The sequence below is a fragment of the Harmonia axyridis genome, chromosome 3 (assembly GCF_914767665.1).
Source record: "Harmonia axyridis chromosome 3, icHarAxyr1.1, whole genome shotgun sequence".
Classification (NCBI taxonomy): Eukaryota; Metazoa; Arthropoda; class Insecta; order Coleoptera; family Coccinellidae; genus Harmonia; species Harmonia axyridis.
The window spans coordinates 55,495,412-55,508,538 of record NC_059503.1 but is presented as its reverse complement, the minus strand read 5'-3'; the positions used below and the strand labels follow the sequence as shown (position 1 = coordinate 55,508,538).

Below are 13,127 nucleotides of genomic sequence, written 5' to 3'. Positions count from 1 at the left end.
GAAATAAATGAGAGGCCTCAATTTCAAATATGATAATTTTAACAAAAAAATTTGTGCGATAGAGAAGAACGTTTATGGGAATGATACAACAGAATGAAGTTATGGTTTTCAGTGATCGAGCATGCGAAAAGAAAAAGTATTCCTTTTTTGCCATGAAGGATCAATATCGGGACTTTATGAAGAAGGCACTTCAAACCTTTTTCTAACCTCAAAATTTATGGAAAACCTTTCATTTATAAAGGAGACTTTTCACGGAAAACGGGGCCATATGGAATTCGCCCTAAGGCAAACTCACTATTGACATTCAGAGAAAATAATGAGTTAGTAAATAAAAATTTCTGGTTAAAGATTGACTAGTTCATGAATACCATGCAATTGATAGATCTCCAAGAAGTTTATGTAAATTTCAGCTTCAATAGTTATAACGTAAATTTTTTGGAGTGACTGAAAGTAGTTTTAACTATGCGAAGTGTCTGTCATTTGAAAAACCATCTTTTGCAAGTTATCCGAATAAGATATTTAAAATTCAGCTTTTATACTTCATATAAATTAACCCTGAAATTTTTCAATTTTGGAGGTGTCTGGTAGGGGTTTCCATTATTACAAAGTGCCTTTTATCAATTCAAATCCGTTTATTTTGTCATACCTTGTACAACAGAATCGTGCGAGAATATCTCAGTTACACACAGATTAAATGGTTATATTTCATTATTATATGTTGGTACTCGGTACTCTCCTGTCTTCTGCCAATCAACATTTTCCAATGCGAAAATTACTAAAAGATTTTGATGGGAATATTCCATTGATACAATATATAAATTCAGTGGATTCGAGAAAATTATGTATAATATTATTTAATACAGGAGCCTCATTTTACCACTCATTCAAAAACTTGCTCCTTGTTTTTAGATTTTAGACTAGAGTTTTCTTGTAAATAACTATTCCCTTGATGTTTGAATGACTTATTTGACTGATACTTATGACGTAATTGACTTCCAATTTCATATATGTACCATATCACCCGCTACCTGTCAACACCACATTACCTAAGTTAATAGTGGTCATCCTACCTGACCCTATTGGGGATATTATGTAGAGAAACTTTCAGCTTCTATATTATGACCTCTTAGAACAAAACTCAATACTTCTACGTTTATAAAATTGGAATTCTTACAAGTATGAAAATATAATGAAATGGAATATCTATAGTAGGCAATAGGTTTTCTCTATAAGAAATTGTTTTTATGATGTCAAGAAAAAATTACACAAACTACGAATCCTGAAAATTCAGGAAAATAGCATTTCAATCGATTATATAGATTGAGCAATAGAATTGAAAATTGATCTGAGAAATACGGTATGAATGAAAGTTATTGGATTGATTATAATATAATAATCTATTGAAAAAAATTATGTGAAATACTGTACCTGATAAGGATAATTCTTTCTTTTGTCTTATTAGATTTATGTCTTAATGATTTTTAATGAATAGGTGAATGTATCCTATAATGAATAATTGTATTTGGGTTTCATGTTTGAAAATTTGAGATAATAACGATAAAGAATGTGAATTTCATTAAATTATTCCAATTTAAATCAATAGGAGAGTAAAAATAAATGAGCTGCATTTTCAATTATTCAATTTAATATCGATTAATCCATTTAAAATCAAGAGGAAACTGACCATTGTTTGAAAAAAAACCATAAGAATTGATGAATTACATTCAGAAAAGGCTGTATCAATTTCATTCAATTATATTCCTTCAGAATCTTTTATAGGGAATTCTGTGAGGTCGAACTATGTTCCTTATAATGCATGTTCTAAAAATCCTACACTCGAAGAATTACAATTTCCAAGAAGCCTGAATCGGATCGAGTGGTGTCAAACTACCGGAATCCAACAAAAATAATCTGAACCAGTTCGGTGAGAGGAAGTTACACACAAAACATTTTTTCGGAACAATAGTAGAAAACTGAGTCATTGAAAAGGTGAACACCCACTAATTCTTGCGAAAACTCTCAATCTCAGGTAGTCGCAAACTTCCAACCTTCCACATTAACGTCTACACGCCCCTAAACTTACTCATCCATGACTAGAAGATCGATAACACCACACCAACAATTATTCTATAAATATTTGTGGACACCATCATTAAAGTATAACACTGGAACTTCAAAGGTTTGACTTCTTGAACTAAATCAATACTTTGAATTTGAGTGCTTGAATATTATTTCACAAGTGAACTTCAATTTAATTGTTGTTTTTTATCTCTTTTATCGCTCTACTCTGGCAAATATTAATTTAGCGATGTTTGAGCTGAATTACTGAATAAATAGTGGGAAGAATCTTAGAGCAAAATAGTAATCAATCATTGATATAACAAAGTAATTTCCCTCATCCAATCGAAATTATAGAGTTTTATTTCATCTATAATGAATTTTCATCAAGTGGGGACAGAATACATGGACATTATTATTTTCAAAGCCACTCAAATATTTGAATAATTTCTAATAGCTATCAACAGTTAAAATAAGAACTCCGCAGAAAGATGTCATTTTTAACAATATTGGGATATAATGTTACAATATTGCGATATGATATTAAGTACATAGAAGAAAATAATAAAGCATGGCGTATTTAAATTGAAAAAATTGAGCTCCATTGATTTTCTGAATTAAAAAAGAACGGACAAAATATCAACGAAGTTTATAGTTTATTTTTAATTGCAACTTAATTTCTAGGGAACATACAACCTGTTTCAATACAGTCCTCAGTTACTTTGTTTATGTTCTTTCTATACAATAGTGAAAAAAAAAATGAAAAGTCACTCTATAAAGTGAATCGTTGACAGAAATGTTTACGAAACTTGAATATTGTTTCATGCGATATAATAATTTAGAGATAATTTAAAGCACTTTGGATGGTATGAGCACACTAAAAATTTGTTCATTGTATGAAAGAATGGCAATCATCCTATTGATTTCATTGATACAATGAAGTTTTCATCAATATAATGAAATTTCATTCTTTACCATATATCCCTGTTCATCGATATAATGATTATAATAATGAACAGTTCATAGATTTAATAGAAGTTGTCCCTTGAATCAATAAAAACATTTCATCAATATAATACGACTTTTTAGTGTATTCATGTTTCTGTTCAATGGTTGAAAAATGATGATCGAATTCATCAATATAATTAACATTCATGTATTTTTGGTTTAATGTGTAGGTATCAACTGAATTTAACTGCAAGAGTTTTGCGATTCAAAACATTAATTTCCCGTCCAACAACGGTACAATGAAATTCTGTTATTTCTCTCAAAATTAAGATAAAAATAAGAAAGAAATGTTAAGAAAAATTGAGGCCACATCTGAGTATTCGTGAACATTTTTTTTTGTCAACGATTCACTTCACATAGTGTACTCAATAAAACTTTTCATTTTTTGGTCACCCATATACTTATACAACAGAAAAAATTAGTAGGTAAATGAAGACGTCTTATGAAATGTTATATTCCTGAGAAATCAAGCTACAATTTTCACAAATTATTACTGAAAGAGTTCGAGAGAATTTAGTACAAACTTCGTTGAGATTTTATCCGTTTCCCTAATTTTTCCGGTGTGTATATTTTTGTATTGAACTAAATCTAGGAGTGAAAGAAAATTGAGCAAACATTCAGTTGTATAGGTTATCAAAATCAATATTCAAAGAAATATTCAAGTATTCTTGAAACAACGTAACTGAGATAAATGATTTAAGTAGGTCAATGTGATATTTATCAATTTAAATTGATTCAAAAATTAGAATTATTCTAAAAAGGATTCTTTCTGCACTTACTTTATAACTCTAAAAGTTCCTAGATTTATCAATTTATATATTCCGAAATTATTCCAGAAATCGCTTAAGTGACTGAGAAATATTTGATGAATCTTGAGAAAAATTGCACACAGTATGAACATAATTGTTGATAGAATAAATGGAAGATTTTTCATAGCGAAAACTAACTTGATTTGTAGGAGACTTCAATAGGCGATGAAACTCGAAACCTTCGTCTCTTATCCTAATGTCGAAACGATGAAAACTTCATCAAAGATGAAGAAAAAAAGAGGCCACACGAACCTCATTTTATGCCGTCTTCGCGAAATCATAATTGTGATATGTCACTCCAAAAGTTCCTAGATTCATCAATATTTATATTCCGGAATTATTCCTGAAAGCGCTTAAGTGATTGAGAATATTTGACGTATTTTGAGAAAAATTGCACACTAGAAGAACATAATTGTTGATAGAATAAATGAAAGATTTTTCAAAGCGAAAACTGACTTGATTTGTAGGAGACTTCAATAGGCGATGAAGCTCGAAACCTTCGTCTCCTATCCTAATGTCGAAACGATGAAAACTTCATCACAGACGAAGAAAAAGAAGGCCAGACGGCACCTCATTCTATGCCGGCTTCGCGAAATCATAATTGTGATATATTGAAAATCTGCGTTCACCTAAAAATGCTGTTAGTACAGCAGGACGAACGTCCATCCATCTCTCTCCGACACGTCGGTTATCGCAGTGCCCCATCCGCGCCCGATCCTCTATCTCAACTCAGCATCGCTCCCCCTATCTCCGTCTCTGTCCCTCGAAATATTTCAGTAATGCTTCCCACTCTGCTGCCCATTGTTGAACTGGTAGAACCTAACCTGGTGAAGAACTGACTCCGGCACCGCAGTATTTCTCCCGAGCCGATCAGAGCTAGTCGCAGCCATCGCACACTTCGATCGTGAACAATTCGACTTTACATAAGAGTCCATGAATTATTAATAAGTTCGTAAGATGAACGAATGTTAACGGTAGATCTTGACTGTTAAACTCTTAAAACACTTTCGAACGTCAAGATGTGTCGGTTTTTTCGTGACGACCTGGCTTAAAACGACCGTCAAACTTTTCAAACTTGCATTTGTTAATACGTTGTTGAAACTCTGCGTCAAAATGACACCGTACGTCAACTTCAGTGCTTCGAGCTCGAAAAACATTGGCAGTTCGAGACCCATCTACAAAAACTTGTGTTTCGTCAGTGTATTCTTCGCTTTCGTTATAGGTCTTCTTCTCGGCATCTTCTTGCCCTTGGTTTACTACAGGAACTCTTCTAATTCCACCAGTTTACTACCTCCGATCAACGAGACCTCAGAAATACGCAGTGTGTTCTTAAGCAACAGCTTCAGTGCCAAAAATCTGAGTGAAATCAACAACTACCCTACGGTATCCTTCGTGGAGAACTTCAAAGTTGTCGAAGAGAAGAACGATGGAAAACTCATACGAGACGGCATCTATTGGGGCGAAGCAGTCGAAAAATCTCTTCCTGATGGTTACAGAGAGAAAAAACACACCCTGTGGAGGAATTACGTAGACAAAGCTGTAGCTGTTAAAATGGAAGCAGGCTGTGGCAGGATGCAAAACCGTTTGGTTGTCTTTCAAGACGGCCTCAAAGGTTGCGTCCGTTACAGACAAAACACTGATCAAATTCAAGGAGAACTCTTCAGTTTCTACCTTGCACAAATCCTCAAACTTCCCAATCTGGCACCAAGTACTGTCAGTATTGTAGATCTCAAATCGCCTTTGTGGTCCAACTTACGCAATGAAATAGCAGCAGCTCAATGGAATTCCAACAGGGCTATCGTGTTGACTCAGTTTATATCGAATCTGGGCACAGCTAACATCCCAGACGTCTTTAGACCCATCGAAAGGCATCTCAATAAGTTCGACGTCCTCAACATGACCAAAAACGAGATACTGGAGGAAGAAGATCTCACCAGGACACTTGTGGAGCTTGCACAGTGGTCTGACCTAATCATTTTCGACTATTTAACCGCAAATTTAGACAGGATAGTCAACAATCTTTACAATTACCAATGGAATGCAAACATAATGGAAGCTCCGGCACACAACCTGGCCAAAAAATCAGATAGCGAATTGCTAGTGTTCCTCGATAATGAGTCCGGTCTTTTGCACGGTTACAGGCTACTCAAGAAGTACGAAGTGTACCATTCCGTATTGCTGGAGAACCTCTGCCTCTTCAGGAAGCAGACAGCCGACGTGATCCGGGAGCTGAGGACCAAAGGTAACGTCGGAAAGCTGTTGAAGGACAGGTTCGAATCGCAAAATAGTGCGGTGATCAAAGACATCCTGCCAACGTTGCCCGAGAAAAGTGTCAAAGTACTAAACGAGAGGATCGAAAAGGTGTACGGGCAAATATCGAAGTGCGAGTCTATGTACACGTAGTGGTGTTTTAGGATCTTATTCAAATTCTCTCGAATGTGACATTCAGGATGGTCAAGTAAGTAAATCAACCGGAGGGACGTTCCTGTTTGGTTTATGTTAATTCCGATGCTCGGATCCTGGGTTCTGACATATGTTAAACATCGACTAGACTACCTGTCTCTCTCGCCGACTATTTTCGGTATAATTTTATAACTTGTTCCTTCGTTCTGGAGCCGTTTAATTTATTTTATTTATTGTTGTTTTAAATGTTGATAGCTCTCTATGTTCTACCTAACGATTTGTATTCGAAATTTTTCTGTTTTCTTTGGAAATGGTTATTTTGGTGTTGAAGGTGTTCTCTTCAATGGCATCGCTTAGCAGCTGTTGGTTCCGAGAAGACCTCGGAAGGTCTTTTGTTAGAATCACTGCTAGTGACACATTTTAACGGCAGATTCGGAACGCTTTTATGAATTGAATGAATGAATGATGGAGCACTTTAGGTGTGCCTCTTTGTTTAGGAAATTCTTGTTGGAAGGTAAAATATTCAACAATTCAAATGATACTATTGAAAGAGATCTTCTAACGAAATTTAGATTCAAAAATCTTGAAAATCATTTCAATGATTCTTTGAGTTTGTTTCTGATAATTTTATGTGGAATCAAGAATTTATGAATTGTATTCTCTTCAGAACAGTGGCATCATTCACTTAAACATTTAAGACTAAAATAAGAGTTTTCTACTTCTCGATTAAAGTTAATCCAAATCTATTGAAGCAATATTCATCATTCGAATATTTCAAGAAAGTCAAATTTATGATTCGTTCAAAATTATGCGAATTATTCAAAACATATTGCAGACTCCTAATTCATATAACTTTCTTTGAAAAATAGTTTTGCTTGTAAGAATTCAAAATGCGACGAATAATTCTATACCCCTGAAAAAAATTCAAATTTTATACGTGATAGTTCAGTAACTACAATAATTATAAGACGAATTTGTGTTATCGTATTGATTCAAATCTGTCTGCCTATACATATTCAACTATGATCAAGAAATTCACAAACTGCTGAATTATTCATTCCATAACAATAATATCAATCATAACATTCATTTACAAGAAATTCGAACGGAAAGATGAAATAAAAAAAAACAGAATATACCTCCGAAAATCGAAATAAATCACAGAACCCCATAATTCTCGTCTCCATTGTGAATCGTATTCATCGAAGCGGCCGTAAATAACCACCAGCTGTTCTCAGAATCTGTGTATAAAGCATTTCTGGAATATTAACATCCAATAAAATGCGTGAATTTAAGAAGTGACTACAGTTTGTACTCATCTTTCGAATGTAAATTAATTCAAAACGTTGAACATTTGGATGGAAATGATGGATCGTAAGGCCGTTTATCTCTTAGAATCGTTTCAAATGTGTATTCGTCAGGTGTTTTCAAGTAACCGGCCAATATCTCCTGGTGATATCAACATGCGACCAAGCGCGAAACTGAAATTTTTACTTGTAGATCCAAGACTCACGACTTCTTCCAAAACAATGCAAATACTTCACATATATCAGGCTTAAGGGGTATGTAGCGATACGAAATGAATCACAGAGTGCATCGAATTGACCAATAAGCTCGCAAAACGACATTACTGAATGAGGTCGTGAACTTAGTATTGAAGAAAGTCGAAAACAGCTGTGAGCAGTGAAACTCGATCATAAAAGAATTTTTCACTGTTAACGATCGACCCTAATAGAAAGCACAATGGAAATTGCGAAAGAATCTGATCCAAGACGAAATCATAATCTGATACGATCGATAAAGATCTCCTTAACAATATGCACTAATTTTTTTTTCAATTCTATTGTTGGCGAGCTTTATTTATGGTTAGAGCACTGAATGTCTTTGGAGTTACATAAGTTTGTTGAAATCATACATTCATTAGCTGAACATAGATGCAGGCTCTGCAATATCTACCAGCTAGCGATGGAAATTAAATTTATAGAAAAAAAAAATTATCATTTGGGAATAACAGAAATTACTAATTTATTGTATAAATGAGTATAAAACTATAAATCTTCAGTAAAACAGAAAAAAAAAAATTCCATGAGAATAAAATTATACCTATTCTCTAATATCGAATTGAAAAAAAGTTCTCATGCAGGTGATATCGAAGATATGGCTTTCTATGAAACATAATTCCCAACACAGTTATTATATTCTATGGAATACATAGAATTGGATCAGATTGACCATTTATGTGCTTTCTACTTCCGTCAGTCATAAATATCGATTGTCATACTTTTACTTAATTAAAGAACAACAGTCATTCCATTTCAACCGTTTAAAATAGTTGTTTTTCTTATCTAACGGCTACCCGTTCATATTATCGTGGTTTTATGTTTCAGATATGCAATAGTCTATGAATATTTTTGATGGTATTTGAATTTTAATGAAGTTAGAGATAACAAATATATGAAAGATGGAAATAATTCCAATGAGTGGTTTTATTGAATGTTGCTTGAGTGAGACTTTATAAATATAGTGTTAGTTAGCACTGAGATATGTCGATTTGAAAATTATCACGGGAAATTATAATCAAGAACACTGGGATATATTATAATCAATGAAATTACACAGTTCCATTTCACATGAGGTAATTTTCTGGAAATGTGCAACAAATATTCAATTTCTGTATTCAAATTTCATTTCAGAAACATTATTCAACATCAAACATTATTTTCCTTTTTTGAATCTTTCCCCTCTCGAAATGCTCAGTTCTTGTAATTGGAAATTGAATGAGAAATTGCAATATTGGAGCAAAATTTGATATTAACTCTCAGAAATAATTTAATCCCCAATTTGAAATATACACACCGGCAAAATAAGGGGAAAGGACAAAATCTCAATGAAGTTTTTAGTTCAAATTCTCTTGAACCCTTTGGTCAATTTTAGCAATTTTTTTTTTGAAATGTAGCTTGATTCGTCGGAAACAAAACATTTTGAATGCCGTCCTCAGTTGCAATATTTATTGTCATATACAGGGGCTAACAACGGTATCATATGAAGGGCTATAATTTTTCTCAAAATAAAGATATCGAGATGAATGAAAACAAGAAATGTTCAAAAAAAATTACCAACATTCGAGTGTTCGTAAATATTCTAATCAGTCAACGAATCACTACACAGGGTGTTCCGAATAAAACCTTACTTTTCATTTTTTTGTTCATGTCATTTTGTTGTTGTGAATATCAAAAGAGCAAGAAAATGAAGGCAACACTCTAAGATTTATTTTTTTGAGGAATCAAGTTTCAATTTTAAAAAATTATTGCGCAAATCGGTCGAAGGGTTCAGGAGAAAATGAACTAACAACTTCGTTGAGATTTTGCCTTTTGTGAGAGTATATATGACATATTCGATAACTGACAGCTGGTTAATCAATGGAATGAATAGATTCATCGTTTTTTCTGAAAAAGAAGGAAGAAAAAATTATCTACTCCAATTAGGATATCAAAAAGATAGTCCGTTGTAAATCCCGCAGTAATCGTGGTCATTAGAGATTAGAAATTACGCAAATAGTCAGCCTCTGCCTGTTGGTACGATCTTCTTAATACACGTTTGATATATACAATATACGGGTTTCATATAATAGAGCGGGATGCTTTATAATAAATAAGTACCATTATAACATACAGCGATCCTGTAATTTTGTCTTTAAGCTTGTGAATGTGTGGGTTGTCTGGTTCTGACAACGAAAGCTGGGGTTCTGTGTCGAGGTTCTTGGGATGAATGGAAACTTAACTATTGATTTTCATTTAGAGCTTTCACTCCCTCAATATACAGGGTGAGTCCAGAATGTGTACCGAGCTTTCTGGGGGTGATAGGACACTGAAAAATAAGTATAGTTTGATGCATAAACTCATGACCCAAAATTCATATTGAGGGAGATAAATCCTTCCAAAGTTGAAAAATTTAAAAAAATTTAACTGCAAAACTTCTAAACGGTGAATGCCATCATATTGAAATTTTGTGCATAAATGTATGTTCAAATAATGATTTTCGGAAATTAAATGGAATCTTTAAGTTGATAATTATACAATTTACATGAGTCCATATTCCATAAAGGTTCAAAACAAATAGTGAATTATCAAGCACCATAATTTCTTCACATTTGGAATTTCTTTTGATACTTTCGTTTGAATAGGAAATTATTATATCGACTAAAAAAAATTGTCTATAACTAAAAGCTCAAGAAAACATTCCTTAATTAATTGAATAAATAAAGCAGCATAAGTCCTATATTTTGAAAAACTTTACAAATCTCAACTGAGACCTAACCTATCTATTTCACTTAGATACTTAACAATCCCGAAAAGTACGTTAGGTCTTATATTATTTTATTTATTCGATACATTAGCTGATTTCTTGAACTTGTGGTCATAGATTATTTCTTTTGGTTGATAGTAATTTTCTTGTACTCGTTGAATTAAATGTATCGCTGGACAAACGCATATATCAATTAAAAAGGCATTACAGCGTTCAACAATTCGATACTTGCTCGAGGAGTGTAAGGAAAAATGCAGAAAAGGCCTCTCATCAGCTGTCTAAGAAAATCCACACATCGAAAACAATCAATCTACCAGCGTCAGATCTGATTAAACTAATGGCCATGTAGCTTCCCGCGCATACAAAAGATGAAAAACGTATACGTCTTCATTTCGAACGCAATATCAACAGTTTCCCCATTCACACGAGTACAAGCCGCCTCTACCATTCGTCCTGAGGAATATTAGCTCAACTTTCTGTTCGTTTTGTTCTGCTCGCAGACACCATAATGTAGAAGAACCCATTAATCTGTAGGTATTTAACGTTTTACTCACCTGACATTTGAAGAAGAATTATTCGAGAAGATTGTGAGGCCGAACTTCCGTTTGTATCAATTAAAAAGGCGGTAGACCTATAATTGATACGTATCTGTAGGCCTTTTTTTTTCGTTTGGGTGTCTGCTCGGGAATGATGTACGTTCTGTACCGAAAAAATTCTAGGAATGGTGTTGGGGCTTTGGAACACAGGGCGCTTCATATCTAATAACAAATACCATCTCAAGTTATAGAGTAAGATACCGTGCACTAACATCAGTATATAAGTTGCAAGCAAAGTAGGAGAACGAACAATATCTCAACTAACTTTTCAATTAATTTTCTCTCTATTGAGATTGAGATTTTGTCAGTTTCCCTGATTTTGCTGGTGTAATATTTCACTTGGACCAATATCAAAAGTTGTTATATCAATTGGCTCACTCTTTCGATATTGAGAATCCACTGGCAGGCATCTTTTAAAAGTGAAAAATTCCAAGTTTACTCACGCTTAAGACGTATTACCAGTTTTTGAGGTTATTGAGTACAAAATATATGGAAATCATCAATATAGATTCAAAAAAAGTTAGCAGTGTTCTTGCTTAGACTAAAGGAACTAACTTAGAGCTTTCATACTATGATGTAAATCTAGCATTCACAAGCTCTTAGTTAGACTGTTCAGGAATATCAAATCGATGGATCAGGGGCCAGAAAATTTTAATTTTGTTCTGACCACTGAAGCATTATTTTCATATACATCATTAAAAAACTGAAAAAAGTCTCGAAGTTACTTCATTGCAGCCAATTCTGTTATCCATGTAACAACCAAATAACAATTCAAATGAATATTTCTCAGTGAATATGTTTATCTATTAGTTGAATTTTGTACAAATTCGATGTCGAATTAAGTTATTTCATCCTATGGATGAACTCCAAAATTTCATAATTCATTGGAATTATGACTCAACGTTTATATCTTTTTGAATTGGTGCAGAAACATTTTCCCATTACCTGATTTCTGAGTCATCGGGTTGAGTTACGAAGCAACATATGATTCAGATTCGTTAGCAGATAAATCGGCTGATAATTTTTTGTAAAAAACACATCTCTCAACTGACTGAAGGCTCTGAGAAAGTCGAATAATCCAAAAACATATACAGTAATAAATTTTACAATATTTGATGAGCCTCTCTAACTGGAGACCTCAATAGGCAGTCAAGCGGGTAAATTCATTGTGAAATTCTATATTTGTTGGAATCTAAAAGTATTAAACATAGATAGAGGGAGCGTACGTCATTTCCAATAAGTAAATATTGTCCCCAACATGAACTATCACATTTGACATGAAGTACGCGGAAATGAAAACATATCAGTGATACGATATTTCACTCAATTCGCGAGTTTCTCGACAAAGAATGCACTTCTGTCCCATAGTCAATTAAGGTTTCATATTAACTCAAAATATATTGAAATGAATACCTAAATATATCAGAAATTCAGAAAATAAACTTAAAGCGCATCCAACGACGTGAAACAACCGATGACACTAGGAGAGCAAAAGTTTTCAAAACTTGGTAGATACAGAAAATAATAAATATTCTTATTGTTAATTCGACAATTAGGAAAAATATCGGATTCCAAATATCCAAATTTGCATATTCAATCGGGAATCACCCAAATAAATATACTTCATTTAAAAATATATTACAATTCGACAACGTCATCTAACCGTGTTGGGACATGAAAAAATGCGTATACTGCCTCTATCTACATTTATTACTTTAGGGTTGAAACCAATACATTTCTGATCTTACTATTTCTTCAATTCTGTGTTAAATCAGTTCATTTTACAATATATTTTAGAATAAAATCACGCCGGACCATGTCAGTTCTACGCAGATTTCAAGATTATAAGTATTCGATTATTATGTGTCAAATTTGTGATACAAAAAATAATTTTTCGAAGCAAAAATCAATAAAGGATATTTATGAAAATATTTCATTAATTTCAATG

General features: G+C 33.3%; 1 protein-coding gene across 1 annotated transcript; it reads left to right on the top strand.

Moving 5' to 3' along the window:
- Window positions 1-4,743: 4,743 nt before the first annotated feature.
- LOC123676377 (extracellular serine/threonine protein kinase four-jointed) lies at window positions 4,744-8,831 on the top strand. Its single transcript, XM_045612252.1, has one exon. The coding sequence runs from the start codon at window positions 4,989-4,991 to the stop codon at window positions 6,276-6,278; it is 1,290 nt and encodes a 429-aa protein (XP_045468208.1). The 5' UTR covers window positions 4,744-4,988; the 3' UTR covers window positions 6,279-8,831.
- The last annotated feature ends 4,296 nt before the right edge of the window (window positions 8,832-13,127 follow it).

Excerpts from the sequence above, each read along its gene's own strand:
- LOC123676377 (XM_045612252.1), top strand. The coding sequence starts at position 4,989 with ATGACACCGTACGTCAACTTCAGTGCTTCGAGCTCGAAAAACATTGGC.